At 38.6% G+C, this 20,057-nt stretch overlaps 1 protein-coding gene across 2 annotated transcripts in view; it reads left to right on the top strand.

The window, feature by feature from the left end:
* LOC118193429 (sucrase-isomaltase, intestinal-like) overlaps positions 1-20,057 on the top strand; it is a 147,774-nt gene that overhangs the window by 43,266 nt on the left and 84,451 nt on the right. For both annotated transcript variants that reach the window (XM_085825203.1, XM_085825204.1), the window contains exons 5-6: positions 3,865-4,036; positions 9,092-9,188. In XM_085825203.1, the coding sequence (XP_085681329.1) occupies positions 3,865-4,036; positions 9,092-9,188 (269 nt within the window). The remainder of the gene's footprint in view (positions 1-3,864; positions 4,037-9,091; positions 9,189-20,057) is intronic.

Genomic DNA, 20,057 nt, shown 5'->3' on the forward strand with positions numbered 1-20,057 from the left:
AAAGTCTGCAAAACTACTCCAAAAGTGTCTATGCATTATTTTGAAAATACTGCAGTAAAATGACTTCGAAATCGAAGGACTTGGACGTTAGTGTTAAAAACACGATTATTAGGCTCAGAAATAAAGGTTTAACCAGCAGATGTCATACACTATCTGACCACATGTCCGATCACAGCACACCTCAGGACACTACAGAATACAACTCTTCTCCAAGACAAAGGAAAACAAGGGTACTTCACAGACTATTACGGCCAGAAAGAAGCCAGGAGGATTCTTCAATTTCTCACTACAAATTCACGGAGCGTCATCATAGAGACATCCGACTAAAAACTCAGTCCGATGCTTTGTAAAAGGCAGCACGCCTCATGTAAATATTGTACAAAGTCTACTAACTCATCTTAACTAATATTCAAGATATCTTTTGTAATTTCATAATAATCATAATTGTAAGTTGGTGCAAACCAACCAAAATGTAAATATATGTTAAATTGTGTAATGTAATTAATTTTAAATAAAAGAGAGGTTGCTACGCAACGACCGGGATGATATGACTGACCTGTAGTGCCCAATGAGAGGCGTGGCAGGCTAAGGATAATTATTATTATTATTATCGTGCTATAGGAGTGCAGTTGAATATAAGTTTATTTACTGTCAGAAGTGTTGTAAAAAAGTTCAAGGAAACAGAACCAACTGAAAATAAGACTAGAAGTGGACGACCTCGAATATTTTCTACAAGACAAGAACGTGTCATTATTAACAAGGTTAAGAAAAACCCGAAAATAAGTGCACCCCAGATGGCTAGAGATGTTGCTTTCACTTCACAAAAGACTTTCAGCGTACAGACTGTTCGAAATGTTTTGCACGAGAGAAGTTATTATGGAAGGGCAGCTAGAAAGAAACCATTCATCTCGGAAATAAATAGGAGAAAGAGGTTGGATTTCGCAAAATCCCACGTTGATTTATCTGAAGAGTTTTGGAACACAGTTATTTTTTCTGACGAATCAAAGTTTAACATTTTCGGCAGTGATGGACGACGATATGTGTGGAGGAGGCCAAATACTGAATTGGAAAAGCAACATTTAACTGCTACTGTAAAACATGGTGGAGGCAGCGTCTTAGTTTGGGGCTGTATGGCGGCTAATGGAGTTGGCAACCTGTATTTTATTGATGGTATTATATCACAGCAAGTACATACATTGACATTTTGCGCCATAACTTAAAAATCCGTGCCCAAAATCTTGGCTTGGGAACATCATTCGTTTTTCAACAAGACAATGACTCCAAGCATACAGCAAATCTCGCCCGTGAATGGCTACTCTACAGTGCTCCTCGCCAGTTAAAAACCCCACCTCAATCGTCTGACATCAATCCAATTGAAAATTTATGGCCTCTGCTAGATCTAGAAATAAGGAAACATTAAAATTTCAAGTAAAGACGACATGAAACGTTTACTCTTACAAGAGTGGCACAAAATTTCCAACAGCACAACAAAGACCTTAGTTTCCTCTATGGGAAATAGATTACAAGCTGTTATAGATGTAAAAGGTATGCATACAAAGTACTAAAAATATACCGATTTTGTTTTGCTCATAATTTTGTCAATTTCATAATTTTGCCAATACTTTTTTTATCATGTAAATTTTGGATTTTCTCGTAGATTTTGATTTAAAAAAATATTTAAATGAAAATTTTGTTATATTTGTTTGTCTTTTCTCCTTCTGTAATCGCTATGTTAAAATAAAATTTGTAAACATACTTTGTTAGCAAATATGATCATTTATAGGCAATTGCCAATACTATTTTATCCACTGTAGTACCGGCGTTCGAGGCGATAGTTGTGACATTTTTCAAGGTTAGCGGAGGCTTTGCAATCAGCCATCACTAACCACCATATCTTCGACTGGGGTTTTAGAATCATCAGTTTTTTGAAGTAGGAAGCGTGAAAAATGCGCCATGCTCTCGCCAAGACTCGTATCCTAAACCTCTCCAATACGCTACAAAATCCAATTACACCCCCACGAAGGCACATGGAAAGAAGAAGGAAAAATATCTTATATACTCCTCTTTTTAAAGGGTGATTTGGGGATTAAGGGACCCAATCGCCATATTCTGGTGGTGACGAATTATCGTCCACCACCTTTTTTTTTTTTAGTTCAGGCTCCACTTGTAGAGCCATTAGGCATTTTTGAAGCAGGAATCGTGAAGAATGTGCGTACGCCTCGAATACGCGTCGAGTATATTATATCCAATTACAGCAAGAAAGCATACGAAAAGGAGAGAGAAAATACCTTATAAAGTGAATTACGATTAGATTTTCATAATTTTTCCATATATAAAGTCGCTTTTAATTCTACACTTTACCATCCATTAAGCTATGTTCACCTGTCAGTACTTTGCTTAAGAGTTATTTTCTAATTGTCGGCGTGTTATAGCCGTGACGCAAGCGCATATTAAAATTCAACAGCTTTATTTGATCACTCCTATAGTAGGCTACAACTAAAGGCAGAATTTATAAAACTAAATTTTCAACCTGCTTTGAATGTACAAATATTAAATCAACTCCTTTAAAACAAGATGACTGGTTTTATCCTTAGCTAGTCACTATGGAAAAAGACACTTTTAACCATCTCCAGCGAACACGGGAATTGATTCATTCTTCGACGAACACTGAACTTTTTCCAAACAGATCGGTTCAATCACATACTTACAACAAGGCATATATTTCAGTTAAATTTCGTTAGATTTTGAACTTTCTTGTTTCTGCTCTAATTGCATGAACCTTTGACCTGAACTAAAACCTGCTGTACTTTTGAACAAGTTCACAACTTTTATAATATCATTAAGTACGGACTTTAATTCTGGAGGTAAATTATTAGAGACAAAAGCATGGATGAGGCAGTGTGCTGTCTGAATATCAATTTCCAGGCCGAAGTTCCTACTCCGGTGTTTCTGATTCTTCTTATAAATATAGCCATGTCATCAGTACATGAACTTAGGCAATTATTTTATGAATATACATAGACTTACGCATTGCATCAAAGCATTCTGAGATAACTTTAAAGATTCTTCTTCCCACTTGTTTGTTTCTGAAGTTCTTTGTAGGATAAATAATGCTTTTTCAACCCTTTCTCAACAGGAATTCGAACAGCCACTAATATCTGCTGATACATCAATGCTTGAGAAAAATATCCTAACTTCACACTGCACATTTAACACTGAACATTATATAACTGCACATTTTTCATGTCTCCTGCTTCAAAATATCCTAATGACTCTACAGTGGCGCTCGAGCTAAAAAGGTGGTGCATGATAATTCTTTTCCACCAGGCTTTGGTGACTGGGTCCCCTTATCCTAAATCGCTCTTTAAAAGAGGGATTATTATAAGGTATACTCTCCCTCCTTTCTGCATGCATTCGTGGTGTAACTCGTGCACCACACTCGTGCAACACTCGGTGCGTATTCGAGAGATCCAGCCTCGAGTCCCGGCGAGGGTATTGCACATATCTCATGTCTTCTGCTTCATAATATCTTAATGACCCTCTCTTCCTTATAAAAAGGATTAGATTTTATACTTTCAGAACTTGCCCATAATGCTTTTGAGAAACTTTGCTGCTAGAAGTCCATATCTATAGAATCAATATTTAAAGAAACAATTTATTTGATTATCGTTTAATAGTTATTTTTTGTTTGTTTGTTTGTTTGTTTCTTCTCAAGAGCAAAAACGAGAAGTGAGTTCTATTCTCTACTTTTGAATGTGTGCCATTGTTGTTACCTAAATGAACAGTTCATAAATACTTAGCTTACTTGTTAAATAAATTGTATGTATTTGAGGCAACACTTGTATCTTTTCAATCCTCCCGCAGATGGGACACACGCATTGGAGGTCTCATCATGAGTGAGAAGTATCTTCAAATAGCAAGTTACCTTCCATCCAAAAACATCTACGGACTGGGTGAACATGTCCATGAGACCTTCAGACACTCTTTAAACTATGTATCATGGCCTCTCTTTTCACGGGACCGCCCGCCAATGGGAGTAAGTGGCAAAAGCGTTTGACGATTTTAATTCTATATTAAGCTTTTGAAATTTTACAGTTTTTCAGTTGTTATCCTTGCAGGCTAAATATGTTATTTTTATTCCTCATAATCGTATAATTAGCCTTAAAGCATGTTTTTCTCACAATACCACGTGATCAATTGTATTGTACCGCTATTGCATTCTGTTACTAAGTTTGGTACGAATCCTGTACCATAATTGGTAGTAACCAATGTATCGACCTTTGTATATCTTAAACACAGTTGCATGCTAAATATATTTTGTATAACATATTCCTTTTTCCTAACTATTGTTGTACTATAGGGAATGAATGCGTACAGAGATCAAATTATATTGTACGCTACCTACTTCTTCTGTATCACATCACTACCTGCGGTATTGTAACATGACTTTGTCATAGCGAATATCTAGTTTATTACACTGACTTTCAATATGTTGCTTTGTCAAATATATGTACTTGGCTATGCAATGTATCCCGATCCAGTTGTTAGTCTTCTGAATTAAGTCGAATTCTGAATGCTTTACGCATTTCCCATGTATCAGTACTTCCAGTCACATACTGATGGCTATTGTATTCTTTTATTTTTATTTCTTTTGGTATATCCTCTGTGTATTGTATTGCTGTAATCATTTACATTCATTATGTCACTATGTTCTCTATTTTTATGTTATATTGTCATTAAGTCTAATTCTACTGTCTATATTTTACTCATTGTATATTATTGGGCTGCCCAACATCAGACTGTACTTTAGCTTATGTATATTCTATATTTGTGTGTATTACACCTTTGTAAAATTTTTGCTTATTGTCAAAACTCGCCCTTTTTGGCCCTGCATGCTTTTGTTATTTTATTTAATAAATGTGGGGCCTGGGCGGTTGTTGGGACTGTCTTTCGTGGGCATTTGGTCTTTTGGACTGCCCCCGGGTTGAATTTGGCTCTGGGTTTGGGCGCCCGGTGCGTGGCGTCTTGTGATTCCTCTTTTAGGCTCTAGATATAGGTGGACGTGGTGCTATACCGATTAACCTTTTGGTAAAGGGACAGTGCCCACGTCCTCCGTCGCTTATCGCTTATACATCTCCAGAATATGGTCTTCACTAAAATTTAAACTCAGATGATTGTAATCAATTTTTTGAAGAATTAGTTGTATCAGTTTCATGCTGAATAATTATACACTAGATTTTTTTTTTTTAAATTTTCACTGTGTAAAGATTTAAGCTTAGTTAAGTTTTGAATCTAGAATCTCCCTTCCCGGTATAGTCAGGCTGTTGTTAATAATTCAATTATTAAAGACGACAGGCAACTTATTTCCCTATAAGGTTTTCTCCTAAAGTCTACTTGCCTGTTTAGCATTCATTGGGAGCTGCTGATATCATCGGTCGTTTTATCATCACGTTTCCTAAAATGTCCCCCAGGATGCATAACAACGGTACGCATCTATTAACCCGATAGGAGAGAGAGACTACACATAAAATCCAGTCTAAATCGGTCTAGAGTCTGTACTTAATTAAGCTTATGCTTAATTAATTAACGAGTAATGGTTAGTTAATGAAGCTTATGCTTAATTAAGCATATTAATTAAGTAGTAGAGCAAATGCTTAATTAATTAATAACTAAGCACAGTTCTAAAGTTGATGTTAATTAATTAATAATTAAACACAGTTGTAAAGTTGATGTTAATTAATGTTAATTAATAATTAAGCATAATATTGTTGTTGTTGTTGTGACTCCTCTCATTTGTGTCACAGTAACATCAAAATAAGTTCACGAAATTCATCGCGGCGAGAAATACAAGCCTGCCGTTGGCAACAGCCTTGAGCACCTAATGTAATAGGTGAGAGTATGACTTTGCTCAATTCCGCTCCCAGTTTCGATGGAGGACACCCCGGGGGGGGGAATAATGAATTTTATTAATAATAATCGTGTTAATGTCGGAATTTTGATTTAACATGTGTTTAGTGTTTCTACGATAGAGCGTGGTCTGTGTCTTGTGTTTTGCCCTTTCCTTTTGTTTAGTTAGTTACTAACCATTGATTCTATTTATTTTAATTATTATTATTATTTCTTCTCACTTTCCTTTTGTGCCGTCAAGGTCCATTAGGTTATATCCTAATGGTCATATTTTATTATTTTATTTATTTCTTTATATGTGTATTTTTTTTACTCGAAGCCCCTTAATATTTTGCTGGTTTCCCGGAATTAATTTTATATTTAAAATTATTTCGATTTTTGAATTTTGATAACTTTTACTTGCTCTTTTTATTTTCTGTCTTTCAAAAGGGAACATGGCTGGGCCTGCTGGATGTCCTCGTTTGTGGTTTTTCATGGCACCCCCCTGGAAAAGTCATAAAATCAAATCGATTAGGTGGATGGGGGACTGCGCCTCTTTCTGTACCCCGGAGGGGGTGACGAGCCCCGGACGGATGGGCGAAAGTCACCCCCCCTCTTCCCTAACACCGACCTCTCGAGAGGACATTCGGCTCGCCGCATATTTACAGTGCCTTCATGCTACGCAGACACTATGCATTTACAAACATCCATGCCTTCTCCGAGATTCGAACCAGCCCTTTCGGTGCGGCTGTCAGCGTCGCTAACCTCTATTCCGGTTGGGCGACATAGGCTAATATTAATTAGCCTATGCTTAATTACGTATTAATCGATCTTGCAAAGTCTCGACTTATTGTCATACCCTTTGGGTCGGATTACTTATGGATGTGATTCGAATGATGTACTCTTGACGACACGATTTGAGTTAACGTTCCTTGTTACTCAGTCCAATCGAATACGCCTCCTATTTTTGGCGTTTTAATTTGAAGCAACACTTGGAACTGAAGCAGAACAATAAAGGCCTCCAATCTTTCAATGTTTCATATTAAGTCGGTTGCTTTGGTTTATTTGATTATGCCAAAGTACTCGAAGGTTACCTGCCTCAATCATGGGGAAAACATGATAATTAAGTCGGAAACCAATGTAGAGATCTGAGCTCTGGGCTTAGGTCTGAAAAGAAGAGCTTCTTATTCTGCCAAGTCAGGTTGCCATTATGCCCCAAAATTTCCTAAAAACCGATTACCAGATTCAAGAAATTTTTTCTTAAGGGGACTCATACCCCTTAAAACCCATAAGATCTTCGAATATGTGACTGTTGCAAGAATTGGGATAACTTATTTATTTTAAAAGTAATTACTTCCAACGTTTTACAGCTGACTACATAATATAGCTGCTTTCTGAAATAGTAATCAGAAAGTTTGTGTTGCCACAAATATTTTTATAATTTAATAATCCGCTTTGGGGCAAAATTTTTCGTCATGTTTCCCCCTTGCGCGCACAGTTTAAAACATTCTGTTGCATAATTTAATTCCATATTTAATATATAGCTTTTATAATATTTGGGAACTACTGTGAACCTAAAATTCTAAGGATTTCATGTTAAATTATTATTTTATTCGAAGTTGAATTTATAAAATGCATTTTATTAAAAAATATCTGTAATGTTTTCTTCATAAAATTTTTTAATAATAAAATAGTCATCAGATTTTTCAGTTAGAAAATAGTGCCCATATAAAGAATTCCATTAAATTTCAAGTATGTACTATTAGCGATTTTTAATATATCATGCGCGTAACATGACGAAAATTTTGTCACAAAGCGGATTAAATTACAAAAATATTTCTGGCAACACAAACTTTCTGGTGACTAGTTTCCAAAGCAGCTATAATATGTAGTCAGCTGTAAAAGGTTGAAAGAAATTGCTTTAAAATAAATAAAATATCCCAATTCTTGCAACAGTCACATATTCGAAGATCATAAGGGGTTTAAGGTGTATGAGCCCCCTTAAGGAAGTAGTTCAAACGACTGAACTTTGATCATGTGATCTGTATAACGTCTCTTTAGTTATGTGTTCTGATCATTTCGGAAATATTTCTTAATACTGCGCATTTCATAACTGTATATTAATTGTGCTTTTATTCGATACATGTATTTACACTTTGAATAATTTGCCCTGTAGGGTTTATATTTATTTTAACTAACATTTATTTTAAGTTTAAACTACCTTTCCTGTCAAGCCTTACTTTCCCCTGGAACTGCCAATGCCAGAGTATGTAAATTTTAGTAGAACGCGCAAGGATTCAAATTATCAGCGGAAGTATTCTGAGTTAAATAGAAAGGAAACGAGTTCAAGGTGTGCTGTTCTTACTTCACGAGCGCGGAGAGAGTTAGCCAGAAATTGAAGAACCCCGCGTTTCGGCCTGTGTGTTGCCTGGAAGAATTGTTAATCGTTTAAGTGATCTTCAAGTTTGCTGAATTAGCAGCGGTATTGTAAAACGCGGTGAGGTTAGTTACTTTTAGAGAGCCTCGTAGTTAGAGTCTTGTCTTTAGTTTCTTTTCAGGTTATTATTTTTATTTGACCGCCGAGTTGGCGCAGTTTGTGAGCGTCAAGAGCACGCACTTGTAATTTATTACGTTGAATAAAAAGGGACTTAAACCCTTAACAAGACTCTGTCTTTTATCCAGTTTTCACAGTCACCTCTTGGTTGTGTGCAAGTTGGAGGCGCGCAACGCTACAGCCTATTCTGCCATTACTTTGGTTCATTAAAAATAATATATAGTATACCCGAAACAAGATATTTTTTCTGTCGAAGTTTTTCTGCTTTTATTCCTTTGTAACTCTGACATTTCTTTGCTAAAATCTAAGTATTCAAATTTTTCTATAGCTTTTTTTGAAATAAATGAAGTGAAAGAAAAATATATTTGGGCACTCGAAGTCATTTTAAAGTTAATCAAGAAATTTATTACGGGGAAATCTAATTAATTTGGTTTTATAATTTGCAGTTATTATAAAACTTAACAAGGTATTTTCTCTCTCCATCCAGTATACTTTTATAATGCAACGAGTCTTTCTCTGATTTCTACCTCCAGCGAAGATTCAGGTCTTCACAAAGTTTAATTGCTTCTACTAAGAATTGGATAAATTCAACAAAATGGCCTCAATTAAATGCCTGTGAAAGTATTATTATAATGATTTTCCTTTTCTTAGGGACAGAAAAATTTGTATGGTGTACATCCATTCTACACATGCTTGGAAAATGACGGCAAGAGTCATGGAGTTTTATTACTAAATAGTAACGCCATGGGTAAGCAACTATTTTTTTCAATTTGTTAAGTATTCGTGCGTGTCGTATTAAAATAGGAAACTGCTTTCTGTAATGGTATTGGCTGTTACAATTATGTTTACTACTCGCATTATTTTAAGAGTATAATCAGGTTTAGAAAAAAAAATAACATCACTTTGATTTTAATCCAGGTATTGTAAATCAAACTGCAAATACATCACCAGCAGTCTCTTTATACGTAATTTAGTACGTTATTTCAGTACGCCTTTCATTCTTCTTCGTGTCAATTTTGCATGAACAAAATGGTCGTTAAAATATAGCACTCAGTATCTTAAAGCAATTGAAAAGAATATCTATAATTTTATATACTAGTTCACTGTATCAATTTTGGATAGGTTTCTAGAATCCGTTTCCTTTATTATTATATAACTAGTAATACAGAAAGGAAATATACTGTCTTCGATGCGTAAATTAATAGTTAGAAATGCTGACTTAAAAATGTATAATACATGAGATTGTGTAAAGATGCACCATTTTGATAAAATATTTCTAATTTTTCTTACACCTTAACACATTCAAAGATAGTTATGCCTAGTTAAGACTAACGGTACTATTCGGTTTCGAGGGCCGTAAAAAATCGCCAAATTATCGTTGATGCCAATGCTGCCAAAAAGAATTGCGGCAACCCTAATAATTGCGGCAAGAAAGGAAGTATAATCGTAAATAACTATCTAAGATTGATGTTTTAATTTAGATGAAAGGTTAATTTCATATAATACTTTTTATTATTATAATTTATACGAAAAAGGCTAAACATGACTGAATGGAAGCATAAGAGTAAATAACTATTTCAAATCATTTTTATAATTTATATAAAAATTGATAAACATAACTGAATGGATACCTGCATCGCTATTTCGCTACCGACTTATCGCGGATTTTTGTCAATTTTCTTTTACTTTTTAAGTGAAAATAGGTCGATGTGTACATAGATAAAGTCAAGGGTGTGCGCAGTGCCATTTTTGTGCAATTCTAGGATTTTTTTAAAGTGAAAATAGGTCGATGTGCACAGGGATATCGAGTATGTGCAATTCTTAAAAGCGCGTCAAGCAGTGGGTGATTCTGCACTTTACTTCAAATTCTATTGCCGACTTTTCGTCATGGGCAATTCCCAAATTGTTAAACCCATAGGATATCAAAAAAGGATTTAAAATCAAAAAAGGATTTAAAAATTAAACTGGTATTTCAATGGCGTCTTAAGAAATATAAGTGATAAGTGACGGTGGACGTGGGCACTGTCCCTTTGCCGTAAAGATTAATCAGTACAGCACCACGTCCACCCTTATCTAAAGTTGGCTAGAGATTGCATATAGGTACATATAGAACATAATAATTATTCCTGCAATTACGCAAATGAACTTGGGAGAGCTTTCATGCAGGGCTAGTACATATGCACTACATGTGTGCAGAAGGTGGTTGCAACTAAATTACTTCAGTGCACGTATAAATAGTGCTGTGCATATACATATTTACATAATTATGACATTGCATGTCTTATATAGACACTATGCGATACGGCATTGACATTATATATGAGGTATGAGATAATAGTGGTATCACATTACCATTATTGACATTACATTTACGAATTACATTATGCAGATTCAACTCTGTAAATACATTGTCAGGAGCAACATTGCATATAGAACACATTTATAACACTATATCTGCTCTTGCTTTTATGTGATTGAGCTTCAGGATGGCGTACAGGCAGACCTGATATATATACATTATAGGTGCTCAAGGCAGAGGTCCTGCTGTACCTGTGAGATTTTTGTACAGGCACATAGATACTTATTTATGACAGTGTTTGCATATAATGCGGTACTGTAATTATTTTCTATATTATGTTACGTAATTCAATACAACATGGCATATGACTTTACATTACTATTCAGAAATGACGTTACACTTGCGTTACGTGTTATTACATTTACAGTTTGTGCAGCGTTACAGTTTGTGCAGCAGTGTTTTTATTATATCCAACGTGACATTAGATTTTGATACACATTGAGCAATATAATTGCTCTGGCAGTTATGCAAATGAGGTTAGGATGTCTGACATGGCGGGGCATGTGAGTATATATTTCTACTGTTCATAGGAGCATCTTGCTATGTCACTGCGGTATGCGCAGACTGTACTGTACATATGCTTTTGCATACATATTCTAAGATATTGTCCTTTGACTGTTCAGTACATCCGATGCGACATTTACATTTAAATACACGTATTTAAAGCAGTTAGGTTGTGCAGCCACTTATGGGGATGGGCATTGGGTAGCATTACACTTGCAATTCAGGTCTAGGCAGAGCCTGAAGTCAGCTGGGTACTTTCTTTGTCTGACACGTCATCCATATTAATATTCGCTGTTAAATTATGCTTAACCTTGTGTATACGGGGTATATGTGGCCTTGCACTAATTATTCGACTGCGCAAAGGTCAGTTCCGTGTCTGGCAAGTAAATTCATAATTTTAATGATCTGTCGACAAATGTGCTTTTGCTTAATCATGAATTTACAGAAGGCCTGCGTATTGACAGTTGGAATACGTATGTGAAGTTCGCTGGTAAGTGGGCAGGTTGTGACATAATGCTCCGGAGTACCCAGGTGGCCACAACTGCACTGATCTGTGTCAGTCACGCCATGCCTGGCAAAGTACTCCGGGAAAGGACCATGGCCCGTGATATAGCGCACCAAGTGCGTATTAGAACATAGCCGGGCAGGGTTTACGTACATTAGATGGTAGTGTGTACGCCTGCCTGTTTGTGCAGTGTCCCATTCTTCCTGACACTTAGCGAGAGCCTGCAGATGGAGATGTCGTTTCAAAGAAGAGTGTGGCCATGGAATTTCCAATTCCTCTGCTTCTTTGTTGAGGGCTGCGTCTTTCGCGAGGAGGTCGGCTGCCTCGTTACAGGTGTTTCCTGCGTGGGCTTTCGTCCATGCCAGGCGAACATGCAGATGCTCTGTCTGCCTTAGATGGTATTGAATTTCTTTGATAATTGTGGACGTGTGTGCCGGATTTTGGATGGCTTGTAGGGCTGACATGCTGTCGGAAACTATTGCTGCATTCCTGATGTTATGGTAAGCAATATGTTGTACTGCCTTTTGAATTGCCAGTGCCTCACCTTGAAATACGCTGTTGTTTTTGTTCAGATGGCCCTTCCATTGCGCGACCTGTTCTTGGCCTTGAAACATTACGTACGCACATCCGACGTTGTCATCCATTTTTGACCCATCAGTAAAGATACTGGTATTGTACCTGTTCATATCTTCAGGTCGCCCTTTGAGGTTGATTCGTACTCCTACGCTCTGCTGTGCTGGGTGAAACTCAAGTGGATTGGCTGGAATTTCATAATCTCTGGGCCAGTAAGTTTCTTCATATAAAGTGGCTGGTTGCCGCAGTTGCTTAACTTGTTGCAGGACTGCCTCCCTTTCGGCGCTGATGTGAAGTGGAACGAGACCTGCTAAAATGTTCAGTGCGCTAGTAGCTGTCGTCCGGTAGGCCCTCGTGATGTTTAACATAAATTGCCTTTGTATACTTGAAAGATGCCGCACTTTACGGCTTTGCATCGGCTGGGCCCATACAGCCGCCGCATACGTTACAATCTTTTCTGCAACTGTCTGATAGATGATCTTATGAATATGCGGATTGAGGCCCCAACTGTGACCCTGCATTAACCGCATGTTCTTAGCAATGGTCGCGGTACGTTTTTTGAGATCAATTACATGTGGGATCCAGTTCAATTTATTATCAAACAGTAGACCCAGATATTTTAATTGCTTAACTATTTTTAATCCGCTGGCCATTGATGGTAATGCGAGGCTGTCTGACCAGCGTTCCTCCTTTTTTGGGGAAAAGCAGAATTTGTGACTTGCTTTCCGCTATTATTAATTTTATCTTCTGGCATCTTTCGCTGAACAGGGAGCAGGTCTGATTGCTGTTCGCTTGTAGTTCCTCTCTCGTTCGACCTTTTACTATAAAGGCCGCGTCGTCCGCGTAAGCTATAACCCTTGTATGCTCCGGCCACTGTGCAGAAAGAATACTGTTAAAAGTTAAGTTCCAGAGTTGGGGGCCCGCGCATGAGCCTTGTGGGCATCCGCGGGATTGCCTCCTCTGGAGTATACCTCCGCTGTGGACGACTATGACGCTTCGGTCTGACAGGTAGTGCTGGATTGTTCTGTACATGTTCGATAACAAACACCAACATCTGTGTGTGTGGCCAGCCAGGTAGCCCGGACCATTATGTCACCTTCTGCCCACTAACACGAGAGTGGCACATGCCGTTTTACAACACAGATCCAGCCTATAAAAGATTCTTCATTCGCCAACCAGCGGTACTTAAAAAACTCAAAAGTATTATGGGCAGACTGCAAGCATTAGGCCAGGACTTGTGTGATTCGGCTTAATCACAACCCTATCCTTTATGTAAATGTATATTAATGTATAAGTGTATCATTTCTATTACTGTATGTATAGCCACTTAGGCCACTTAGGCCACACGCCGTGTGGTGACCGTTCCCTTGATTTTTATAAATTTCGTTTTTGATTTCTGCCAGTGCGTGAACCGTTGATGTACCGGTTCTGAAGCCATACTGATTAGGGCTTAAGTAATTAGTGAGGTGCAAGTGATGCCTCAGCCGATTCATAATGATCTTTTCGTACACCTTCCCCAACGCAGACAAGAGGCAGATGGGTCTGTACGAGTCTGGATTGGAGGGGTCTCTATTTTTCTTTAGAAAGAACACTGCTTGCCCTACTTTGAAACACCGCGGGAATGTACCCGTGTTATAAAGCCTGCTCAGGAGTGAAGTGAAGAATTCAATGTTTGCTCTTAAGACGGCCTTGACGATGTTATAATTTACTCCGTCCGGCCCCGGAGCTTTTTTCTTGGGGAGGCAGCGTAGTATTTGTATCAATTCCTGTGCTGTGATATCTTTGTCATCTGGGATGGAAGTATCTGTTGCCGTAATCCTTTGTTTTTGTTGCTCAGCTCTATCTCCTGTCATATCATCCTGCGGTAACACTGCATCTAGTATCGCATTCAGTGTGCTGACCGTGGGGCTTTCATCTTCTGTCATTGCATGGAGGAGATGAAACTTAGTAGATGCATACATCTTCCCGGTCGCCAGCTTGTGATGTATGCCAAAGGGAGCTGTGTTCTCTGTGCAGAAAGCCCTCCAGGAGGTGAGTTTTGCCTGTAGGACCATCCTTTTATAATGGGCTCTTTCTCGCTGGAAAGCTATCAAGAGAGTTGAGTCAGCGGTGTCATTCCTTTGGCGATCTCGCTTAAGCCGGTGTCGCAGTGCACGGCACTTTTTTTGCTGTACTTTAAGGTCGCTTGTCCACCAGCTCAGACTTTGCGGCTTTTTGGTGGTTCTGACCGGCAGAATTGCTTCGCAGGCTTCTTGTATGACCGTGACGACTTTTTCAGTAAGTTTTTCGAGCTCTGCTTGTGTTGCTGCTAGCTCTATCCTGGGGCGCAACTCGCCTAGATGGTGTTGACAGCGCTGGACGAATCGCTTCAGCTTGTTGGCGGGCAGATTATACCTTCTTATAATAGAAGTAGTTGTCCGGTGCGCAATTTTGAATGTCACATAATTGTGATCGGACAGACTTATTCCCTCTATTACTTCCCAGTCCTGTAACATGGGGGCAATACTAGGGGTGGATATTGTTAAGTCTGGCCAGCCTTTTGCGTGTACCCTATCAAATGTGGGTGGAGAATCTGCGGAATTATGGAGAACCAGGTTATGAGCCGAGAAGAACTCTTCCAGGTGTCTGCCCTTGGGCTCCGTATCCGCATAACCCCAGCACACATTGTGGGCATTAAAGTCTCCTGTAAAGATGATATTGACTTTGCCATAGTCTCTGAGGAGGGATGCCATGAAAGTCGTTGTTGGTTCTATCGCAGCTGTGGGTGCGGAGTAGATTGTAACGAGGACTAAATGCAGTTCTTGCGTCTCCAGGAGCACTGCGATGTGATCTCTCTCTTGGCTGATGACACTGAGCGACCACGCCGTATTGCAGTTGATGATGGTAGTACGTGGAGAGAATTCCGTATTCTCTTTCTGAAATAAACCCCACTTGAGGGGGAACCCTACCACCTTTCCTTGTTTAGTGTACGGTTCCTGGATAAATATGATGTCTATTTTGTTCTCGATAGCGTATGCTGTGGCATGGGTGCTTGCTGCGTGTGCCCGTTGCAAATTTATCTGCATACAACTGATTGGTGTGTACTCTTGTAGTCTGACTTCATTTGTTATGCTTTTAGGCATCTGTGGTCTTATATTGCTGCTTGCTGGCTCCTCATGAGGTGTGGTAGTGCCCATGCTAATATTGGACTGAATCCCGGTATCTCTGCACTGCCAGTTTAAATTCTGGATGGTCTCTGTGGTAGGCAGGGTGCTTATGATCCCATCGCATCTGGCACCGATGCGATGGATTGCATCACCACAGTTGATACAAGAGTGGAATTCTGCCCGGCATTCTCGAGTATCGTGTTCTTCACCACAGTAGGCGCAGTACTGCCTTTGGCTTTTGCAGCTGGCCTGTGTGTGGCCCAATCTCTGACACCTGTAGCATCTGGTGATGCCGTGATATTCGGTAATGGTGTGGGCGGCCCATCCCAAGTAGAGTCTTCGTGTCTTGATTGCTGCTGCAAATCCTGCTTGTTGGCATTCAAATACCCATTTGACTCTATCGCCTCGTCGTTCCTTGAGGCGATAGAGTGCCTTGAAGTGGTTGGCTGGAGCATTGGTGACGGCACTGATTTCACTAATGATGTCCTCTGGCTGCATGTTGGCGGGGACGTTGTGCACGACGCATCTTGGTAGTCGTTTTTCAGGTCTCTTAACCTCGGCCGGGATGGCGGCTTTTTGTAGTTCTTTTTCCAGTGTGCCGACATCTTCGTCTGTGTCGCAGAATACTTGATATCCACCCTTACGTGTGGATACAATCTTGTTGATGTGCACAGGTAGCTTTGAGATAGGAACCTTATCCTTAAGTTGCTCCTTGAGTGTTGACGAAGTTGTCTCCCCTGCTGGTTGGATTAGGAGACTTGGCTTTGGAGCCCTTCGGGTGGCTTCCGCGTACGTATGATTCTGTGGAATCCTCTGGCTCGTAACTGTAGGTTGTTGCGTGCTGCTATGATAGGCTGGGTGGCTTAGACCTTCTGCTTGTTGTTGCTGTGAATGCGCTATTGCGCAGCAGAGAACGGTGGACGTGTTAACCCCGGTGTCAATTTTTGGTGGCTTAGGAACGTATGCTGGCCCTTCCAGGGCTAGTGTCTGCAACGCAGCTAGTGAGTCCAAGAGTCTGACACGTAGATCGGATGGGAGGAGATATTTAGTTCTCCTGGTTGTAGTAGCCGCTTGCTTGATTTCTTTGTAAAGGAGTGAGACCTTTTCGACGTGCGGTAGATCCGAAGTCAGAATAGCTGAGGCATTGATGGTGCTCTGTGTGTTGGAATCGTCGCCGTCAGTTGGCAAAACCGAGGGACGTGTCATGGCTTTGTGGAACTTACTCAGATTTGCTGTAAATTCCGTATGTGCTATAGATGGTGCTTGGCAATCCAAATAGGTTAACCGTGACACTGAGGTCTCTGATTTTGAGACACTTCACTAAAATCACTTGATATCTCTGCACTATAATTTGCACTGCATTATCACTTAATATTACTGCACTATTACTAAAACACTTCACTGAAATCACTTCACTACACTATTATTTGAAATACTTCACTAAAATCACTTGATTTTATTGCACTAGCACTTGTTATCACTGCACTTTTGTTGAAACACTTCACCAAAGTCACTTGATATCACTACACTAATATTGAAACACTTCACTAAAATCACTTGAATTCGCTGCGCTAGTATTTGCACAATTAAATTCCGTGTGTGCTATAGATGGTGCTTGGCAATCCAAATAGGTTAACCGTGACACTGAGGTCTCTGATTTTGAGACACTTCACTAAAATCACTTGATATCTCTGCACTATAATTTGCACTGCATTATCACTTAATATTACTGCACTATTACTAAAACACTTCACTGAAATCACTTCACTACACTATTATTTGAAATACTTCACTAAAATCACTTGATTTTATTGCACTAGCACTTGTTGTCACTGCACTTTTGTTGAAACACTTCACCAAAGTCACTTGATATCACTACACTAATATTGAAACACTTCACTAAAATCACTTGAATTCGCTGCGCTAGTATTTGCACAATTAAATTCCGTGTGTGCTATAGATGGTGCTTGGCAATCCAAATAGGTTAACCGTGACACTGAGGTCTCTGATTTTGAGACACTTCACTAAAATCACTTGATATCTCTGCACTATAATTTGCACTGCATTATCACTTAATATTACTGCACTATTACTAAAACACTTCACTGAAATCACTTCACTACACTATTATTTGAAATACTTCACTAAAATCACTTGATTTTATTGCACTAGCACTTGTTGTCACTGCACTTTTGTTGAAACACTTCACCAAAGTCACTTGATATCACTACACTAATATTGAAACACTTCACTAAAATCACTTGAATTCGCTGCGCTAGTATTTGCACAATTAAATTCCGTGTGTGCTATAGATGGTGCTTGGCAATCCAAATAGGTTAACCGTGACACTGAGGTCTCCGGTTTTGAGACACTTCACTAAAATCACTTGATATCTCTGCACTATAATTTGCACTGCACTATCACTTGATATTACTGAAACACTTCACTGAAATCACTTCATATCACTACAGTGTTATTTGAAATACTTCACTAAAATTACTTGATATTATTGAACTATCACTTGATATACTGCACTTTTGTTGAAACACTTCACCAAAATCACCTGATATCACTACACTAATATTGAAACACTTCACTAAAATCACTTGATTTCGCTGCGCTAATATTTGCACAATTAACAGCTAGGTGACAGGCTTACACTATGCACAAACCTACACTGTTATACCTAATACTTGGTAACATAGAACTCTGTGAAGATTGTGATATTGCAAAGATGTTGGCACAAGACCATCTGAACTTCTAACTAAATAGGATAGGAAGAAGTCCTGAACGGGGAAGAAAATGCGGAAGTCATTGAAGAATTATTAATTACTAGATCAATTAAAACAGTAATTGCGCTTCAATTATTATTGTATTCCTAAGACATAGATTCACAGAATCAAATTCTCATAGAGAAAAAAAAAAAAAAAAAAAAAAAAAAAGAGCACTATTGCCGTTAATGAATGAGGCAATTAATTGGTTAATTAGTTATTGAGAATCCTACCTTGGATACATAGCTTCATCTGTTATTCATCTGTTTATAGCTAGGCAGTCCAGAATTAATCCAAGGTAATCCGTTAAATTGAAGCACAAACTGGATTGCAGTATGACACACACACAAAAATTGAAGGAAATGCTAAGTCCAAAAAATAAAACACAAATTTGTAATTCCGTTCTAATTGTCCGATTGGCACAAAATTTCAATCCTGCACTCCTGGGATGTTTTAATGAAGAACGACGTTGGAACTAACTAAATCTCTTGGTTAGAAGCCGAGATTGATGAATAGTGTTAATTAGTCCACTACCAAATTTTTCGCAGGAAGTGAATTCCTTGGGGAAGTTGAATCATTCAACGGTCGTTTTTTAACGGTCGAACCGTCGAAGCCTGTTCTGATACACGTTTTGAAACAGTAATTAATTCATAATTAATTATGTTCTTATCGTAGGGAGGTCGAACTTGTACTGGCTGAAGTGGAGATTTCAAGCTACAGGTAGATACCAGTGTAGAAGGCCACAAAGACGGACAGAGCAACGAAAATGGCTCTTTACTGTAGTTGCAATTAGTAAAAATTTGTAAATTCCATAAGTAATTTTCTAATCATCATACGAACATAAAACTTATATCGACGTATTCCTTATTGCATAAGCTGTTAGTAGCAACTGCTTCTGAGAAGATCCAATGATTTTTTCCGCTGTTATTACACGAAAGCACGGAGCACAAAAAAAAAAAAAAAAAAAGTTTTAAGAAATATAGAACTATATAAACTTACGCAATCTGAAATCAGCGCTTACGCTAGGTTTGTTAATGGGTCTGTTAAATGGGAGCGTTTGCTAGATTTGGCGCTTTTGCGCATACACTTTCGCTGCAATTTTCTTACGGCCCTCAAAACAGAATAGTACCAGACTAACACATGCCTAGTTAAGACTATTCACCGCATAAGATATTTTCTCCCTCCTTTCAGCATGCCTTCGTGGTGTAACGGTAACCTGCATCGCTATTTCGCTACCGACTTATCGCGTATTGGAGAGGTCCAAATTCAAGTTCCATTTCTCATTTTTCACGTCTTCCGCTTCAAAGAAACCAAATGACTTTACAGTTGCGCCCAAACTCAAAAAGGTGGTGGATGATGATTCTTCACCGCCAGTATTTGGCGACTGGGTCCCCTAATGCCCAGTTGCCCTTTAAAAGGGGGAGAATATAAGGTATTTTCTCCGTACTTCCAGCATTCCTTCGTGATGTAGCAGTAGCAGACTGGGCACGTATTCGAGAAGTCCAGGTTCGAGTGACGGCGAGGGCATTGCTTATATTTTCACCTCTCTGGCAACCAAAAACACAATGACTCTGAAACCGTAACTAAATACTAGTTTCAAGAGGGTAGCAAATGCATATTTTTTTTATTGTTCAAAAGTCTAAATTGTAAAATTTTTCCAATTTAAAAGCAAGGAATTAAAAGGCAAAACATTTAAAAATTTTCTTAAACATTTATTTTTAATTAAGACACAATAACACGCCCAATAAATACTAATTCA

The sequence above is a fragment of the Stegodyphus dumicola genome, chromosome 10 (genome assembly GCF_044657685.1).
Source record: "Stegodyphus dumicola isolate Sdum_Otavi_A_Nest chromosome 10, ASM4465768v1".
NCBI classification, from domain to species: domain Eukaryota; kingdom Metazoa; phylum Arthropoda; class Arachnida; order Araneae; family Eresidae; genus Stegodyphus; species Stegodyphus dumicola.